The sequence below is a fragment of the Asparagus officinalis genome, chromosome 7 (genome assembly GCF_001876935.1).
Source record: "Asparagus officinalis chromosome 7, Aspof.V1, whole genome shotgun sequence".
Lineage (NCBI taxonomy): Eukaryota > Viridiplantae > Streptophyta > Magnoliopsida > Asparagales > Asparagaceae > Asparagus > Asparagus officinalis.
Window position 1 is genome coordinate 77,696,457 of NC_033800.1, and position 18,477 is coordinate 77,714,933.

The window sequence follows — 18,477 nt, forward strand, 5'->3', positions numbered from 1 at the left end:
ACTAAAAACCTTTATAATTATTTTATGTTAGTTTTCAAACGCCCTACAACTTAACTAGATATTCACTTTATTTATTTCGGTATTTGTCATGCAGGTTGAAAAGAAATTTGAAATGCTTGATTTATTAGTAATTTACACTTTTTGAATTACATAGATCAACTTTAATGAAGCGCATAGCTTATATGAATTGCCAAATGCTAATTCTAAAAAGAAAGGATTGTCTCCAATCCTTCCGGAAGTAGTGAATCCTATCTCTCTATATATGTATATAGTTTCACAAGGACAAAAGTAGGATTTGAGTTTTGATCATATGAGTCATATCAGTTGGAAACTATAAGTTCCACGGCTTAACTAGAAGAACCAGATCATTAAACAGGACCTAGATCATTTTAACAGTGACAAAAATGAAAATCACACGATTCCCATTAAATGCAAGTTATATGTCATTCCAAGGCAGTGTGCTAAAACGTTTTCCAATATTACATCTACTATGTTGTCTATTTATATTAAAACATCGAGTCAATGAAGAATTCTTGTTTATAATAATTTGAATTTCACCATGTAAGGAATGGTGGTGGATTTTTAGTTTTCTCACTTTTGTTTTGTCATCATTAGAATTCACATCAAGTTGCATATTTCATATCAGTCTTTATGCGTACACACTTTTATGCGCACGCAACTACTGGTAACTGAGTTATAAACCATCTATAATTCGATCCGCAAAACCTGATAAATGAGATCATGCTGTTATAAACATAACAGTTATATTTGCCCATTTCCTAATACTTTCACTTTGAGGATTTCTCTTATCGGCTAGTGGTCTGACATGCTACTGGCACGGATATGGAAAAATAAGTAAATGTGTATCTCTATTTGTATCGAATTGGGATATTAACTCCTGCAACTGAGAACTGCCTTTGAACATCATTACAGGTGAAATATGTGGATTGTTACAACGTTTCAGCTCAAGAACTTGAAATTATCACTGCAAAATATAGATTTGAATCAATGATGCGAGGTAAATTTCCTTAAATGGCATATCTTTCATTTTAATTATTATTCTCTTATGTCAGGCTCCATTTTTTTTCCCCGTCTAGTTTTTCATGTGGGGTCGTATTACAGCATCGCTTGCTGTTTGCTTTCTCACGACATATGCATGATTGTGTCAAAACGGCAGTTATTTTGTTCTCACCATAGTGCTGCATGTATACTTTCCTAGGATATGGCTGTTTGCAGCTTGTGCACAAAAAGGGTATCAAGTATGACCTATTGGTTCCAAAACTATTCATGGTATTGTATAGGTTCAGATGGCATGAGCACTCGTCCTAGACTCATCAAATATATACATCTAGATACCATGGAGTATGTGTGCTTCTGTAAATTATGGTCAGGATAAGTTTGCAGTTTTAGTCTAATTATAAATGGAGTTCTTGTTTTCTAATATCTATATCATGCGAGAGGAATAATTCTAAGTTGATAATAGAAATATCGTCACCCCAAGATATAGATTTCAATCAATGGTGTGAACTAAAAGTATTCCTAAATGTCAATCCACCTTTCATTCATTAACATCCTTTTTCTACTCCCTAGTTTTTCCTAACATGAGGGCATATTGTATGGTTAATTATTCAAAATGATGCACTTCATCTGATGTTTGAGTTCTTGCTCCATCGTATCCATATCCGGTTAATATCATGTTCAGCATTGTAGTCCTTATGGTGACAACTTTGTTACTATTCCACAGTACAAGAAATGGAAAAGGATAATCTATTTGTTCAATTGTTCAAAAAAAAAAAACTTATATTCCACATCTTTTTTCGTGGAAAGCCCCTCTCCATGGATTTGCATTCTGGTTTGATGTGGAGTTCAATGGACCTGCAATGTTCTCCAACAGTCATATGAACGACTTATACTCACATGATTCTAGCCAGTCTAAGAGAAAAGAGGCAATTGTGCTGTCAACTGCACCTGAGGATGCCCCAACACATTGGCAGCAGGTATGCATTTGAAAGCCACTTTTTGTCTTTCTATTTCTTACTTCATACCAATTTAATTTGATTTGATTTTCTTTTTCCAGACATTGCTCTATTTCTTTGATCCAATAGACTTGCAGCAAGATCAAGTTATAGAGGGCTCGGTCACTCTATCCCAAAGCCAGGAGAACCCTCGGTTCTTGAACATCCATCTTGAATACTCGTAAGTTGCATGATCTTTCTCATAGCCTGAATCAGTTTTCACCTAATTTTCTTCTCTCATTTTGCGTTTTATTTTCTTTTTCTTTTTTTCCAGTTCAGGAGGTCGTTCTTTTGTAAAACAGTCAGTTATGAGATAGTTGTCTTGATGACTTCTTTTTATGGATGCCTTGGATTTCCAGTGGAGGTAATGACCAAAGCTAGCAAGTGTTTACTTACAATTGCTGGCAGCTGTTTTTACCGATTCATATTCGTATGACCACTCATCTAGTAACAAGTGGGAGTAGCTCCCTAGAAAGAGATCACAGTGTCCAAACGTTGTATGTTGTACTTCCATGCTGAATGACCACAGCAACCCATTGATTAGATTGAAAGTGGTTAGTTTTTCCCCCCCTCTTTTTCCCCCTTATTTTTCGTCAGGTATTTGATGGAATTGACGAATTGTAACATGGCTTATGCTTTGTAGCAACAACTATCTGATCCATTGAGGGAAAATGGCATTTATTTGCTTCAATGAAGCTATAGGTTCTCTGGTAGCAAACAATGTGTTGCACTGTTATTTCCTTTTCATTTTAAAATTGTTTATCCTAATACTTCAAAATAGAACTTTGATTGGTCTCTTGGCAACAGAAGCATTAACCTGAACCTCTCAGTCCCCTGCAAGTCCTTTTCCACGGTATCCTCTTGTTTGTGCCTAGTTATGTGGCCTGTTTGTCTGTCCTTTAATTAAGAAATGAAGTGACTGCTTCATTATTCAGTGAATACAGGATATTATATCGACTGCATGTTCGGACATATTTAAGTTTTCCCTTGCTCGCTGTGGATCTTTTTATAGAATTCTTTCTGTATGATTCCTTCCCCCGTTACACAGTGGGTCTAGTCAAAATCTAAGGGACCCAGCATAGGTTCTCTATGCACCCTGCACAATTTGCTCCGTGAAGACTCACACAGATGTGCGTTACTTTTTGATTATTTTGTGCACGTCCCTTGTTCGTCAAGAAGGAAAGTGCGGTACTTTTTGATTATTATGTTCCCTGGCCTACTCTGCCACTTGATCGTTGCCGCTGAGAAAGCTTTTTTGATCCTTCTTTTGATACTTTTCTTTGAAAATGGTGACAAATGCCAGAATATTAGCGAGCTATGGTTTTAAGATGAGAGAGCAAAGCCCTAGCGACAGCATGGATGCTGTAAACTAACTACATGGTTTTCAGTATATATTTCTGCATCTTTTGCACAGCGCTAAGATAATGCTTTGCTTTTCTTTGTGTATTTTATCAGCTCCGCGTTGGTTTTTTTAAAATAAAATATATTTGAGTTTGTTTACAACCTTTCAATTGTCTGGATATGAACATTTTGTTCAGACGAGAACACTGTGTATGGCCTTTAAGAGCATCTCCAACAGCTTGTCCATTTCCCACTTTTGGAGAATTTAGTTAGGTTTTTGGTCCAACAGATTCCTCGTCTCATTCCCCAAAATAGGGATGGAGGAGAAAAAAATGGGGAAGCTTCCCCAAATCTACAGCATTCTTTAAATTTTTGAAGGAAAAAAGAGATTCTTCAAAATGGAGAAGCTGTTAAAGTTTGTGTAAAAATTAGTTGGAGAATATGACTTTTGCTTCCCCATTTTAAAGAAAATTTTTGAGAAGCTGTTGGAGATGCCCTAACATGGACGATCTGTTTTTGGTCTCGTAATTTGTACCCTTTTTTTTATTGTTATTGTTATTATTTTGTATTTGGAATTGTTATAATAAGCAATTTAACAAATTGTGGGGAACTTATTATATAAACCGTTATTCTAAAAAGAACATAAAGGATGCAGCATTAAAGTCAGCAACAGCGACCTTGAAGAATGAAGCAAATAGACCCACAAACTTGCTTTACAGAACGTTCTTCTCTTAGTTGAAGGGTGTAAGTATAAGCTTTTTCGGCTCTTTTAGAAATTTTTGAAAGATGCCATTAAAAGACAAGAGGAAGAGAGCAAGGCTTTTCCCAAGTACGCTCGTTCATTTCATTTTAATTTAATGTTGAGGTGCTGGCAATAGCAAGGCCTTTTTATGAACCAAAAAAGCCCCTTATTTGATCAATCTTAAGCGAGGAGGAAGTAAATTGGTAAACTAGCCTCTTAAGTACTTTACTAATTAGATTTTTTCCGAAAAGAAAAATAATTTGAAATAATGCCTGCATCCAATCGGAAGCTATGATGATGGTTTCATGTCTCGTTACCAAACGGTCAAATTATATGGCCCATAGCCTTTGGTCTGAGCTCATTATGTACTGTCAGATTGGCATGGTCAAGTTTCTGTTGAAATTATTTCATTTTTGTAGCTACTTCTTTTAAATAGAAAAAAAGACGTGATGTGATTGAATCTGCATTGCTCTGATATTATTTTGATATGATTGTATCTGCATTGTTCTGATATTAATTTAAATCACGTGGACTGCATCAAGCTTTGAGATTGTAGAAAAGCTTGGGATTTTTTATTTTTTTATTTTATTTTATTTATTATTATTATTATTTTGAGAAAAGGCTGGAGATTGAGATTTATTGATGGTGAAATTTAGGGATGGAGGGATGGAAATAAACTAGAAATTCGCAAATAATTATTGATATCTATGCAACGATATGTGATCACACCACAACTCCACTTCACGTGATGCGCTCTTCTTGGTACGTTCAATATTTGAGTTGAAAGCATAGTCATTATATTCTTTCGATATGACCTAGAAAGTTTAAAATAACTCTGTTATTTCATTCATTTTTCCTATTAGTGTGTATTGCATTATTGAATATTATAATTTTATGTCGGGCTCCTGTTATAGTCGGCAGTAGCAATGCATGAGCTATCCATCAACGAAGGATAAATAAATCATTGTTGATTACCCCCTTCACTCATATGAAAACAGTATGAAAGACAAAAAGGGGAGAGAGAACAGAGACTTGCATAACAACTCATAAGAAATCATAATCAGAATAAGATCTCAAAAGTTTAAAAAAGCAAGACCGCCCACTCTACATTTGTAGCCAATCATCCCATGTTCCTTCATAGCTTTGTCAATTTCTTCAAGAAAAGTATCACCCATAAAATTGACTGGTTTATTATTAAAATTTTTCAAGGGTTACTTGCGGACAGACCCCTTATATTTTTTTCTTCCAATTGTCCCTTGATCCCTTGTAGTTCTATTGCTGCAGATAGATCCTCGGTGATTTTATTTCACGACTCCTTTACTCTCAGAGAAAGAGAAAGTTGTGTTCTCACAAATAGAACTCTTCAGGGTTGACGAGTCAGTAAAAATTCACTCAGGAAAAGCGGCAATAGAAGAATAGGGGGTCTATCCGCAAGTGGGCGATAGTACTGGGGTCTGTCAGCAATTAACCCAATTTTCAAGCGCCAAACGCTCCAACGTTCCGAAATTAACTGTAACCCCTCGTGAATCAAATAAAAAATACATGTGAACACAGTAAAAGCTAAGCCTCGAACCCCCATTCTCATTATAAATACGACTCTAGCAATGCACTTTTCATCATACAAACTTCCTCTCTACGTTAAGAAACAACCTGAAAACACCACCACAAAAAATCTCAGGCTCTCATCATCCACTTTCAGAAAATGAGGTCCCCGAAATGGAAACTTTGCCTTGCACTTCAATTCCTGATCATATCGATATCAGGCAAGATTGTGAGCTCTGCATTGTTGTGCTCAGAGGACGACAGAGCTGCGTTGCTCAGTTTTAAAGCTGGCATTGTTAAGGACACGACGGGGATTTTATCCTCGTGGAGAGCACTTGATTGCTGCAGCGGCGCTTGGGAGGGTGTTACTTGCAATCCGAAGTCTGGACATGTCATCGGCCTGCAACTCCAAAGCGCGGCAGGGAGCTCTGTTTTCGTGATGAAGGGGATTTTATCTCCTGCATTGGGCAGCATGAAATTCTTGGAGACGATGATTATAAGCGGAATGAAGATCGCTGGCAACATTCCTGAGAGTTTCTCGAATCTTACCGGGCTCAAACAACTCTATCTTGAAGACAATTTGCTCGATGGTAAAATTCCTGCGAGCTTGGGCTCTCTGCATTCGCTGAGATATTTATCGTTGAGCGGAAACAAGTTGCGAGGGCAGCTGCCTCCGAGCCTGGCAACTTTGAAAAGCTTGGTTCAGCTCACTGTCTCGAGAAATTTGTTGACAGGTTCTATTCCGTCCTCATTCATCAACCCAAGCTTGCAGGTTCTTGATCTCAGTAACAATCTGTTTTCTGGTAAGCTTCCGAGTTTCAGTTCACAGTTTCGAAATCTCTCTTACATTGACCTCTCGAACAATCAGTTCTCAGGAGAGATACCGATATCCCTATGTTATCTTCCTTCGGTTTCATCGATCAATTTGAATCATAATAAGCTCACTGGTAAAATCCCTGACCAGATCAGCAATCTTAAGTCTCTTTCTAGTCTCTCGATTGCTAATAATTCTCTAACCGGTACAATTCCAGAATCGTTAGCCAAATTATCGAACCTTTGGCTTCTCAATCTCTCAAGCAATGGGCTTAGAGATCCTTTGCCAGGTTCTCTTTCAAAAGGATTACCTTCACTCTCCTCCGTAGATTTGTCTTATAACAACCTTCAGTTAGGAAAAATCCCAGATTGGTTGAGAACAAAAAAGCTCACTAGTCTTAACCTTGCAGGTTGCAATATCAAAGGAAACCTGCCCATATTCAAACAACCCGATACCTTAGGCTCCTTAGATCTCTCAAAAAATTCAATCACAGGAACAATCAGCAATGTTTTCGCCAACATGACAAGCTTGCAAACCCTTAAACTTTCAAATAACATGATCATAACAAATATATCAGAAATCATATTGCCAGAAATCTTATCCTCACTTGATCTCCATTCGAATCAGTTGTTTGGGTCTGTCTCAATTTTGCTGCAGAAATCTTCTCTTCGAGAATTGGATCTCTCAAACAACAAGATCAGTGATAAATTATCTGAATTCAAAGAACAGTTATATCTGAAATCAATAAACCTGTCAAGGAATCGGATTACAGGACAAATACCAAGCACTGTTTCCAGGCTAACTTCTCTAGAGAGGCTGGATCTTTCGAGAAATCTGATCAAGGGCTCGATCCCTGAAACTGTTGGATCAATGAGGAGTCTAAATTGGCTTGATTTATCGAACAATGGGTTAACGGGCAAAATACCGCAAAGCTTTACAATGCTGGAAAATATCAGACATGTAAATTTCAGAAGTAACAGGCTGTGTGGAGAGATACCTCAGAGAAGGCCTTTCAATGCCTTTAAACCCGTTGCTTATGCTGGCAACTTGTGCTTATGTGGCCAACCTCTTCCTCCTTGCAAGAAGAAACAATGAACGAAAGAAACTTGTGTAATTGAAGAATAATGTTACTCATCTTGAGTAGACAATTCTAGGTCAATTGTTAATTTTCATGGAGCTCAATTGATGAGCTAATGCAATGATATTATAGTTGTTTGTTTCCATAGAGGATTTGCATTGTAGTAGTAGTCTTTACTATATAAAGAAGTGTAAGAAGAATCCTAATTCAAATTCCACCAAAAGCACACAAAAACAAAATTTAAGACATAAATTTTATGTCGATGTTTTGGCTGTTGTTAAATCTACATCTTTTTTGCATCCCTACTTAGAGTATATAAATAAATAAAAAAACTCTGAAATTTCCTATATGAAAGAATATCATGTTATATATGTCAACGTTGTTGTATACTGTACATAGAGTGTGAATCATACAATTCAAATTTACACAAATGCTCCAACATAGAATATGCTTCTTTTGCGCTAGGATGAGAATTATCTCCCACAACAAATTCATACATAACACCATCAAGTTCAATCCAACTGCATCCTGGAACCTTGATCATATCCCTCTCCTTCATCATCATCCTCACATTTCTTGCTTCTCTCCACATCCCGATCTCAGCATAGACATGTGATAATAACAAATATGAACTAGAACTACAAGAGCTCCTCTCAGTTAAAACCCTAGCAATTTTCAAGCCCATGTCAAAATCTCCATATTTTCTACAAGAACTCAACAAAGATTTCCATATCACATCATTTGGCTCGAATGGCATCTCTTCGATCAGTCCCCATGCTTCTTCTAACCTCCCTGCTCGACCTAGGATATCAACGATGCATCCATAATGTTGCATTTTTGGTTCCAGGCGATATTTTCCCCTAATTATATCGAAACACATCAAGCCCTCGTTAACCAATCCCGAATGGCTACAGGCATTGAGAACACCAATGAATGTGATATCATCAGGCTTCAAAGAAAGCCTCTCCATCTCATAGAAAAGCTTGAGAGCCAATTTTCCATATCCGTGGATTGCCAGTCCACAAATCATCGCATTCCATTGGTCGATGCTTGTTCTACATATCGCAAACACTTGTAGAGCTTCCTCTAGCCTTCCACATTTTGAGTACATGTCGATAAGACCAACACTTAGTTTTCCATTTAAAGGCAAGCGGTTTCGTTTAATATACTTGTGAACAGCAATCCCGTCTTGTATTCGTCCCAATTCTGATATAGCTGAGAGAACAATAGCCAGGGTTGTGCAATCAGGGGCCAGGCTGCTGAGTTTCCCCATTTCATTAAAGAGATGCAATGCTTCGATAAATTTACCGTTTTTGACATAACCTGCCAACATTATGTTCCAAGCAACCACATCTCTCTCAGGCATTTCCTCAAACAATATCAGAGCCTTATCGATCGATCCAATATCCATGTAACCAGCAATCACAGTAGCCCAAGAAATCACATTTTTTTGGGGCATTTTCTCAAATAATTCAAGTGCATCATTCATCCTACGACACTTTGCATACCCATCAATCATCAAATTCCAAGAAACCGAATCCCTCTCAGGCATTCGATCAAACATTTCTCTCGCAAGCCCAATCCGCGAATCTCCGCGAAACAACAAATACCCACCAATCATCGTATTCCACGTCACCAAATTCCGGTCCCCATCCCTCATCCCATCGAAAATCCCCTTCGCGATCTCCAACCTCCCACTCTTCAAATACCCATCAATCATCGAATTCCACGACACCGAATCCTTGACACCAATTCTATCAAACACTTGGCGGGCAATCTCCAAACACCCGCATTTCGCGTAGAACGCAACCAGGGCGTTGTGCAAATAGATGTTGGAACCCAACCCAGACTTTATTACGAACGAATGAATCATGGCCCCTTGTTCGAAGGAGTTTGATTTAGAGCAGGCTTTGAGGATGATGGAGAGTGTGAACTTGTTGGGGGGTACGTTGTGAGAGAGCATCAAGGAGAAGGTGAGGATGGAGTCGAGGGGGGAGAGGGATTTGAGGATGGCGTTGAAGAGGAATTGCGGGTGGGTTGTTTGGGTCGAGAGAGAGGAGAAGAAGAGGCGATGGGCGAGGTGGGGATGGGGGGAGAGGGGGGAGGAGAGGAGAGAGAGGATGAGGTTGGAGGAGAGAGAAGGGTTGCGGGTGAGGCCAGTGGTGATGAGGTGGGCGTGGAGTTGGTTGGTTTGGTGGTGGGTTTTGAATTTGGAGAGGGGAGGGAGAGGGAGAGGGAGAGGGAGAGGGGAGGGATGAGAGCTTGCTATGAAGAGCATTTCCCTTTTGGATTGTGTTAATGAGGCTTAGAAGTTCAAAGTCGTTGAGCATCTATAGCTATAAAAGGTGAGATGGAGAAAATGGTTAATTACCGTTTAGCGTTGCTTTGGTAGGAGGTACAAGTAAGAAATAACATAAGGTAGTGTAAGGTTGAAAGAGATATAACGAGTGATTTTTTTTTTTTTTTAGTTCTAGAGGGAGTAAGGAGAGGAGCGTGATTTTTTAGTTCATTTTGCATCTTTTCTCTCCTCACTCTTGTATCCCTCCAAATTAGAGAGATTTTCTCTCTATTCAGTTTCTAGTTTATTTTATGTTTTCTCTCTCCTCACCTCACTATAAGGGTTGTTTAATTTGATTTCTAGGGGCTGTTTGGTTCGTTTTTTAACTCGGTGGAAAATTTTTACACCGCCTCCACATCAGATTTTTCGTGGCCACGTAGGATATAAGCTTTCCGTCGGTTTTTTTTTCTCATCTTTGGTTCGCTAGGGTTGAAGAAGGGAAACTCGGTGAAAATCGCCGCCACATCATATTTTTTCTCTCCCCCAATTCCTTCCACAGCCTCGTGAAATCGACGAAAACTGCAGCCACGTTTTTTTCCATATATACAAAAGTTTTTCCTTTTTTTCCATGCGAACCAAACACAAGAAAAATAAATACATTGGTTTCCCACCATTTTTTTTGTGCGAACCAAAGCGAAACAATCTATTTCTTAAAAAAGTTTGGAAAACTCAAAACTTGTGTTTTTGTACATGGAAATACATTTCCCTATATCTAGAAAATGAACCAAACAGCCCCCTAAAAGAAAAAAGGAAAAAGAAAAGTGCCCAAATTTTGATTTCCTTGTATTTCTATTAAAATTTGTAGGAAGTTTATAGAACTCAAGGAATATTACTTTTCTTATATTTTGTTTTTTTATTGTTTGGTTCAAAACATGAAAATAAGTTTTTAACTTTATAGAAAATAGGTTGTTTTCTTTTTCTTTTGCTTGGTTGGATATCACTTCATTAAAAATAAGTTCCTAACCTTTTCTGCTTACAAATGCCCAAGAGAAATCACTTGGGGGTGGAGAAATGAGATACATGTGTTCTTAATTATTTTTTTAATATAAATGTCAGATTTCTAGGCAATTTCAGTCTATTTGGAGAGGAAGTTGAATTCTATTAAATACCCCCCTTTTTCCTACTTTATAGAAAATATTTCTATAAAAACTTCTTGAACTAAACACAATTTATAGAAATTTACGAAAATTCATTATTTATAAAAAATGCCATTTCCAGGTGTTTTCCCAACACTTTTCTATAAAATCGGTGAACCAAACACTCCCTTACTCTACTTCACCTTACCCTCTGAAAAGTTACTACCAAAGAAGATTTTAAATTTTGTCTCTTACCTTACTCTGTCTCCCCTCCTACCAAACCAAGCCTTAGTTACCTCATCATTTGCCCTACTTTGCAATTATATACCCTAACTTGTCTTTTAGCAATCTTAAAGTTTTTAAAATTTGAACTTTAATATCTTCAATTGTGGAATTGTTTGAAATTTTTCATGTGACAGGTGCAAGCTAATTTTTGAACTTTTCAACTCTTAATTTTATTTTTATTTTTTGTTAAATTTACTCTTAAATCAATCTCAATGAGTTGAGCTTGCTACTATCAATAGTATTCAAGATAATGATAACTTTTTATCCCTTATAAACAGTGTGAAACATGTCAAAATCATAGGAATTTTTTTATTTACAAGAAGTTCATGTGTATTAGATTACAGCAGATAGTGTGGATTTTCAATTTAGAAACCTAAAATATAAATTTGAATCTATGCACTCTATCTTATATATATATATATATAATATATATTATAATATATTATAATATATATATTATATATATATATATATATTATATATATATATATATATATATATATATATATCTAACTTATAATAGAAAAAAATTAGTGTATCTTTTGCAAATCTTTAGTACTAATTCATATACAAATAATCTCAAATCGCGTAATCTCATTTAGGCATTTATTTTCAAATGGAAAAAAAAATTAGTTTTGTAGTATTGAAGCCAATAATAAAGTGGGTGTCTCATTGTTGAACAATCGATGAAGTGGGACCCAAGATGGCGAATGAGGGCCTCAAGGTATGATGCTCAAGCAGAACCAGGGTCGACTCTGAATTCTGTAGGCATCGGGAAAATTGCCGATAGGTTCCCCCACTCACAGCTCGGTGTTCACGATCGACATCGGACGACGCTACACCCCAGTTCCCAAGAGCTCAAATGACCTGCGGTGAGCACCTGAAGCGAACGCGACGACTACGTTGAGCCGACAAATGTCAGCAAGTTCCGGGGATACGGTTGACCGAAACCCGCGATCACCGCATTGAACCAACACCCGGCATGTCACACCCCACTGATAAGCCAACCATTCGGGGCTACAGAGCTTCCGTCACCGATTCAACGAATGACCGAACTCATCAATCCGAGGTTCGGACTGAAAGTCAATCCGGCCGAGTCCAACGGCAGAACAACGCACAGCCCGGACAGCGTTGGGAACCAATGGGTTCGGCAGGCGCAGAGAACACCCGAGGGGTGTCTTGGCAAGCAAGACACCCCAGGGTGTCTCGGGCAGGCGAGACACCCCAAGGTGTCTCGGCAGGCCGGACATCCCTAGGGTGTCTCGGGGCTTGGCCGAGACACCCAAAGGTGTTCGCGCTGGCCGAGAACCCCCCAGGGGTGTCTCGCCAAACCGAGACACCCAAGGGGGTGTCCCTCGGCCGGCCGACGACACCCAGGGTGTCTTCGGCCTGGCGAGACACCGCCAAGGGGTGTCTCGGCCTGGCGAGACACCGCCAAAGGGTGTCTCGGCCAAGGCCGAAGACACCCCCCTAGGGGTGTCTCAAAACAGCCCCCCCCTCTCTTGTTTCCTATAAAGCCTCTAGCCTCCTTTGTGAAGGGCTCCCTGATTTTGCATCGATTCAATGCGAATTATCCTAGCCAAGGATTCGTTCTGGCAAGAGTGGCGGCGAAGCCGCTGTGCCGGATGAGGATCAGAGTCTGCAGGAGAGCGGCGAGCCCTGCCGGATCGAGGAGTGAGAGTCTTCATCAACGAACCCTTCGTTCACACCCCTTCTGTCCTTGGTATTTCGCGCTTCGCGGCGATACCGAAGAAGAGCTTACTATTCGTTACCGAGATTATCGCTTTAACACTTCTAGATCTCACTCACGGCGGAGATCGACGAAGTTTTCTGCTTCTATATCCCACGCGGATAATGGCAGCTCTGCGATTTTCCCGGAAGGATCTTGAAGAGTCGGCGGCCACGGATATCAACACCCCGTCACAGGACAACCCACAGCCAGCGAGACGCCAACCGGGAACCTCGTGTTTATTTTCGTTAAGTGTAATTCATTTTGTTTTCAATTTTCTTCTGTTGTAAACGAACCGAAGTTTGTAAGATTTCAAAAAAAGCGCAATGAAACAGCAACTTTACGACGGAAACAAGGCTGGCGACCACAGTGGGCCAACGATCTGCCGAGATCGCGGAACGCAAACGGTCCTACAAGGATTCCGGGTTGAACGAAGAGGTCGAGTACGAGTTCGACCAGCAGACAGTACGAAGAGTAGCCTCTCGCTCCTTCTTCCAGATCCCGCTCTCCGAGCACGGCGTAGGAACTCGATTCTCCCAAAAGGCTCGGGGATCTCCATCATCAATCCCAAGAGCCCCGCTGCACTACCCCGTACCACGCACCGTCGCCGTCGATTAGCGTGGTATAAGGCTGTAGGCCGCGGCCCTCCAATCCCAAAGGCAATGGAGATGCTGGCTCCAACTCTATCAAAAAGGGCGATCAAACGCCGCAACGCCTCGCTCACACTCGCCAGGGCGCAAGGAGTCAAAGATGGAGTTCGCATGGCAGAGGATGCTGAGTCGAGCAGCGACAAGAGGCACGGCAAGCAATACCGCCCTCCAAAACCAGAAGCAAGTGAATGATCCGGCAAGAGGAACGCGCTCCACGCTCGAGAGCGGAATCAGAAGCTGCCGTGGGCGTCGGCCTACTCGCACATGCCCGCTCCCTGAAAGGAGGAAGATGCAGGAGAAACCGGCGGTCAAAACGCCGTCCAAAGGCAGATTGGTGTGGGTTCCTAATCAAGCGCAACACTTCAGCAAGAAGGGCAAGATACGCCCAGATTAACCAATCAAGCATACTCCTCCTTACGGCACCTCACTGGAGTCAGGTAAAAAGGGGGATCATTCAAGATCCCAGGGTCCTTTGCCGGTCGCCTTGGTCCTTACGAGAACCAAGGAAGATACCTCAAAGAAACGGCTGGGACCATTGAAAGGCTCCCCAAGTTAAAGAACAACAGGGGGTCGATTCAATCCCCAAGAAAGATGAAAAAGGAAGCCCCTATCATCGACCGCACTGGTTGCGAGTCGAACTGAAGAGCCCGTTCGCTTTCTAGCGTCTCCAAAAGCGTAAAATTGACGGGCCACTCTTGAAAAATCTATAAGCATTTTTGCATTCGCCAAAGGGAAACACACTCGTCTGGGATTGACATGTTATCACCGAGGGACACCCACCAGCACTTCGTAGGTTGCTCCAGTTAATCAAATCGATGAGCTGTACTACAGGGCTGGGGTGTTGGAAAAATCTCCGAAGCTGATACATGGCAGGATCCAGAGTCCCACTGCGACGTGTGCAACATTATCAAGGCGGTACTGTCGCGAATGTTGTTGTCTCTCAGACCCAACAAGAATCTCGGTGTTCGAGAGACTTCTCCAAACCAAAGGTTTCCAAGAAGAATCGCTTCCGGCAAGAGGATAATACCCGAAGTGTAGTCAACATGACCGCAAGGGGGATAACCATCGTCTAACTTGGATCAGGCTGCCGAGGCATCGTCGATGCACTGAACATGTTGCCGGTCCGGAACCATCAGACAAAGAATTTCCCAAGAGTGCAAAAGGGAGCTTTCCTAAAGAAGAAATCAGATGCTGATCAGATACTGCTCGCCATCGCATCGGATGACACGTTCAAGTGCGGGCCAAACGTACGAATCGCTAATGATCAGTGCTTGAACAGATTCAAAGATGCTGAGGATGCCCTGGGTCGGCAGAAGAAGCTTTCAAGTTCGAGATTGGAGAATGACCAGCATGCGGATGCGAGATGACGACAACAAATTCGCGCGCTGACAGTCCACCAAGGGACCTAATCGGACCAACAAGAGGAGCATGAACGGGAAGACCAGATAACACTAATATCCCTCCCGTTAACTGAACGACAATGGGGGTCGCAGACGATGGCGCGAAGAGGACGCATCGTCACCTCTCCCGAGCCACTCGAAGGCAGAAACGAGTGAGGACAAAAGATGACAGATCTGAGACAAATGCATGCACTGATGAAGTGCTCAGGAGGTAAAAAGGTCAGGTATTACCCGCCCTACCAAGGAGTGAGGAATCGATCCATATCGCAAAGTTTAATCTGATTACTTTACGGCGTTTATGAAGGGCTTCGCTACCCAAGCATTTAATCTAGCTCAAGTCTCATTTAGGATTATTGTCCGAAATGAGCCCTGCATGTGCGGTCATTCGTCGGCACTCTTCGCGGAGTGCCTTCGACTGGTACCTGCGTCTCAAGGGCCCGGAAGTATCCACGCTGGGATGACATGGAGGACATGTTCTTTGACATTTCCTTTGATGAAGAACGAGTTTTCGATCGGCACGCTGTTCGATGAAACAGAAAAGGCGAGACGTTGAAAACTCGTGAAGAGGTTGGTACAAAGCTATGAATTGCAGGGACCCGGTCAGCGAGGAAATTTCATTCCTGCAACTTGCACGAAATTTAACCTTGGACATCCTTGAACCATGGCGACGGCGCCCCAACGACCTGGAAAGATTTGAAAGGTGGGGGGGAGAGAGCCGAGCGACTCTCAAAGGAAGAAAGGTGAAAGGGGGCCAAATACCAAACGTGTCCACAACAGAAGACTTCACCCGCTAGGGTAAAGGGAAAACACAAGCAAATGCTGTAGATCAAATCAAGTGTGAGGTGCGAACACAGCCGCAACAGCCAGCCGCAGCAACAGAGGGCGCCTCAACATCAAAGATGGCAACAAGCCTCAGAGCCAAAAGGTCGGGGAGCCGAGGTTTCCCAAAGACCTACTCATTCAGAGGATGAATCCCGTATCTCCAAATATCTCGTTCATGACAACAGATCAAGTGCCAGCCGATCAGGTCAAGAAGATGCAAGAGGGCCAACGATTCAAGTACTGTGCATTCACAGAGCGGTGCCACCACCACCACAAGTATGCTATGCTCTTAAGGACAAGATCCAGCTCTCATCGACGTCGGAGTCATCACAATGAAGCAGCCAAAGGAGAAGAAAGTGGTGCGAACGAGTACGAATCGGCTTCGGCTCCTTTCCCGTAGCCAGTTCCAGCTTGAGCCGGTGATAAAGCAGGCGGTGAAGACGGTGAATGATGATCCTGACCAACACGCAGGAGCTCGTCGCCACACACACAAACCGCCAAAGGGGAGATTCTGTGGGTTCATCCGACTTGATCACAGATGGCAGGACCGGATAATCATCACAAGAAGAAAAGTCAAAAGAAAGGGGAGATCTTGTTATGGGGTGTCGCTCTCAGGAAGATTGACGATGAAAAATTCTGCCTTCCACTTTCGCGACGATGAGAAGACCATTCGCCATCGGAGCGGGAACGAGTCAACTACAAGTACCAGACTGCTTCCGAGGCAACTAGTACCAACACTCCTCCGTCCAAAAAATTGGCAGAGATTGGGGATAGCTGCATTCCCGCTCAACGCCTATGCCGCGGAAAGATCCAACAGAAGGCAAAAAGGAAAAGAGCCTTACGCAGGAGAACCAAACCCGAGCAGTCTCGATTCAATCAATCGCGATTGTAGAGACACACCGAATACGACTCACCGCTCTTTCGACATCATGGCGGCAATTGCCAAACATCCCAGTCGCATACTATACGGCTCGTTGCGTCCTTCAAAGGACACAAGAAAGCGCTGCAAGACCTAATGTGACTCTGAGGCTTTTCTGACTCGGATCAAGCCATCTCCAGAAGGACCAGACGCTGTCAGTTCAACAGTGCAAACCTGGCGGCGCAACACCTTCTGCATCTCCTCACTAAAGAAGATATCAGACCGAGAATTCAAAGCCATGACGAGCGCGTTGTAACTTTACCGGTCACATTGGCTCCAGCGTTGTCAACACGATCCAAGCGATCCGGTTCCGTGTAGCATCATGCCATTGCCGATTGAATGCATATCTCGGATCCCGACAGCAATAGCATCCACTGGCACTACGATTTTATGGATTCAACACAGCGGTCTAGGCCCTTGGAAGATCCGAGTCCAAGTGCCAGATTGGGGATTTGAAGTCGGGAGGTCACTTGTTATGTGATTGAGCGGAAACATCCTATTTACTTTGGTCGACCTTGGATCCACAGAACTTATAGTCGCGCACTCTACTCAGTGTCTCAAAATATGTAGAACAAACAATGAAGTCAAGACGGCTGGTCGGCGGAAAGCACCTTTAAGGATTGGAGAATTACTTCACCGATTTCCTTTTATAGCGGCTGATCCGATACTGAACATCGCTCCAAGACGGACAGCGGATGAAGCGATACCGAACCGGGGCTTGATTATGATGGTGGTTTTGTTTCCTTAATGACCATTGTAACCCATTGTAATCATCTGAACGATGATCGAATCATGGATAATAGTTGTACCCTGGCAACATTGCCGAAGAACTATCAATAAACGATGATTTAGAGTATTTGATGGTGTCTGGATACGTCACTAAAGCCTTTGTGATTAATCCTGACCTTAGAGTGGGATGCCTCTTCATCATTTTTTCTAGCGAAAGCAGTACAAATCCTGCGGAGCACGCATTGTCATCGCCGCAAAATGAGTGGAAAGAAGTGTCACGGCAAGAAAAAAGATCGGCGACACGTCCGATCACTTCTTAGAGCTGAAGAAGAAGATGCGGGGAAGATAGACCGTGCCCTCTCTTCTAGGATAGACGCAGAGAGGCGCCGATATGGATGGAGACAATATGGGTATACTTCAGCACTCGGAGAGGTCTTTTTCTTTGTCCGCGCGCCCGAGTCCGACCTCGGAATGGCCTACTGTCACCGAGAGGAAACCCGGACGCTATTATGCGCTCATAAGAAGAGTCGCTACGTTCGCTCGTCTGCGACGATTTGCTCGCAATCATTGATTCAGATCGCTACAAGGCTAGGAATCGGCCGCTACTCGTCCGACTCTTCGCTGGGTTGACACTAACTTGGGCGACACTTCAACAGAAGTTGGATGTCTAATATGGGTCAACAGGGTCACTCGCACAAGTAGAGAGACGACCAGATGCCAACATGGAAGATCCTTGGTTCACGCAGCCTAAACATGCCGTATGGTGATAGGTTCGGAGCAAAAATAAAAAGAGCGCTCCTACTGAAGATCAAGTACTCCAGGTAATATGGGAACTGAGAAAATCGCTAAACGATTTCATTACGATAGTCTTCTAACCCGATGAGAAAGAAGGATTAATCTCTCTTATCCGGAGTACATGACGTGTCGCTGTGAATTATGAAGACATGCGCAGGCTTCGACCCGAACGTAGCATACTCGTCTCAATATCAAAGTGTCC

At 42.1% G+C, this 18,477-nt stretch overlaps 3 protein-coding genes across 3 annotated transcripts in view; 2 read left to right on the forward strand and 1 right to left on the reverse strand.

Annotated features, from left to right (window-relative positions):
- The window catches only part of LOC109849431 (probable protein arginine N-methyltransferase 6), a 35,489-nt gene extending 32,775 nt beyond the window's left edge, over positions 1 to 2,714 (forward strand). The window contains exons 10-13 of the mRNA XM_020419266.1: positions 934 to 1,018; positions 1,828 to 1,997; positions 2,078 to 2,196; positions 2,290 to 2,714. Coding sequence (XP_020274855.1) covers positions 934 to 1,018; positions 1,828 to 1,997; positions 2,078 to 2,196; positions 2,290 to 2,332 — 417 coding nt within the window. The 3' untranslated portion in view covers positions 2,333 to 2,714. The remainder of the gene's footprint in view (positions 1 to 933; positions 1,019 to 1,827; positions 1,998 to 2,077; positions 2,197 to 2,289) is intronic.
- Positions 5,677 to 7,677, forward strand: LOC109850834 (LRR receptor-like serine/threonine-protein kinase FLS2). The gene has a single exon (XM_020420898.1). The coding sequence runs from the start codon at positions 5,801 to 5,803 to the stop codon at positions 7,547 to 7,549; it is 1,749 nt and encodes a 582-aa protein (XP_020276487.1). The 5' UTR covers positions 5,677 to 5,800; the 3' UTR covers positions 7,550 to 7,677.
- On the reverse strand, positions 7,881 to 9,829 carry LOC109850922 (pentatricopeptide repeat-containing protein At2g45350, chloroplastic). The gene has a single exon (XM_020421006.1). It carries the CDS (start codon positions 9,808 to 9,810, stop codon positions 7,906 to 7,908), a length of 1,905 nt encoding a protein of 634 aa, XP_020276595.1. The 5' UTR covers positions 9,811 to 9,829; the 3' UTR covers positions 7,881 to 7,905.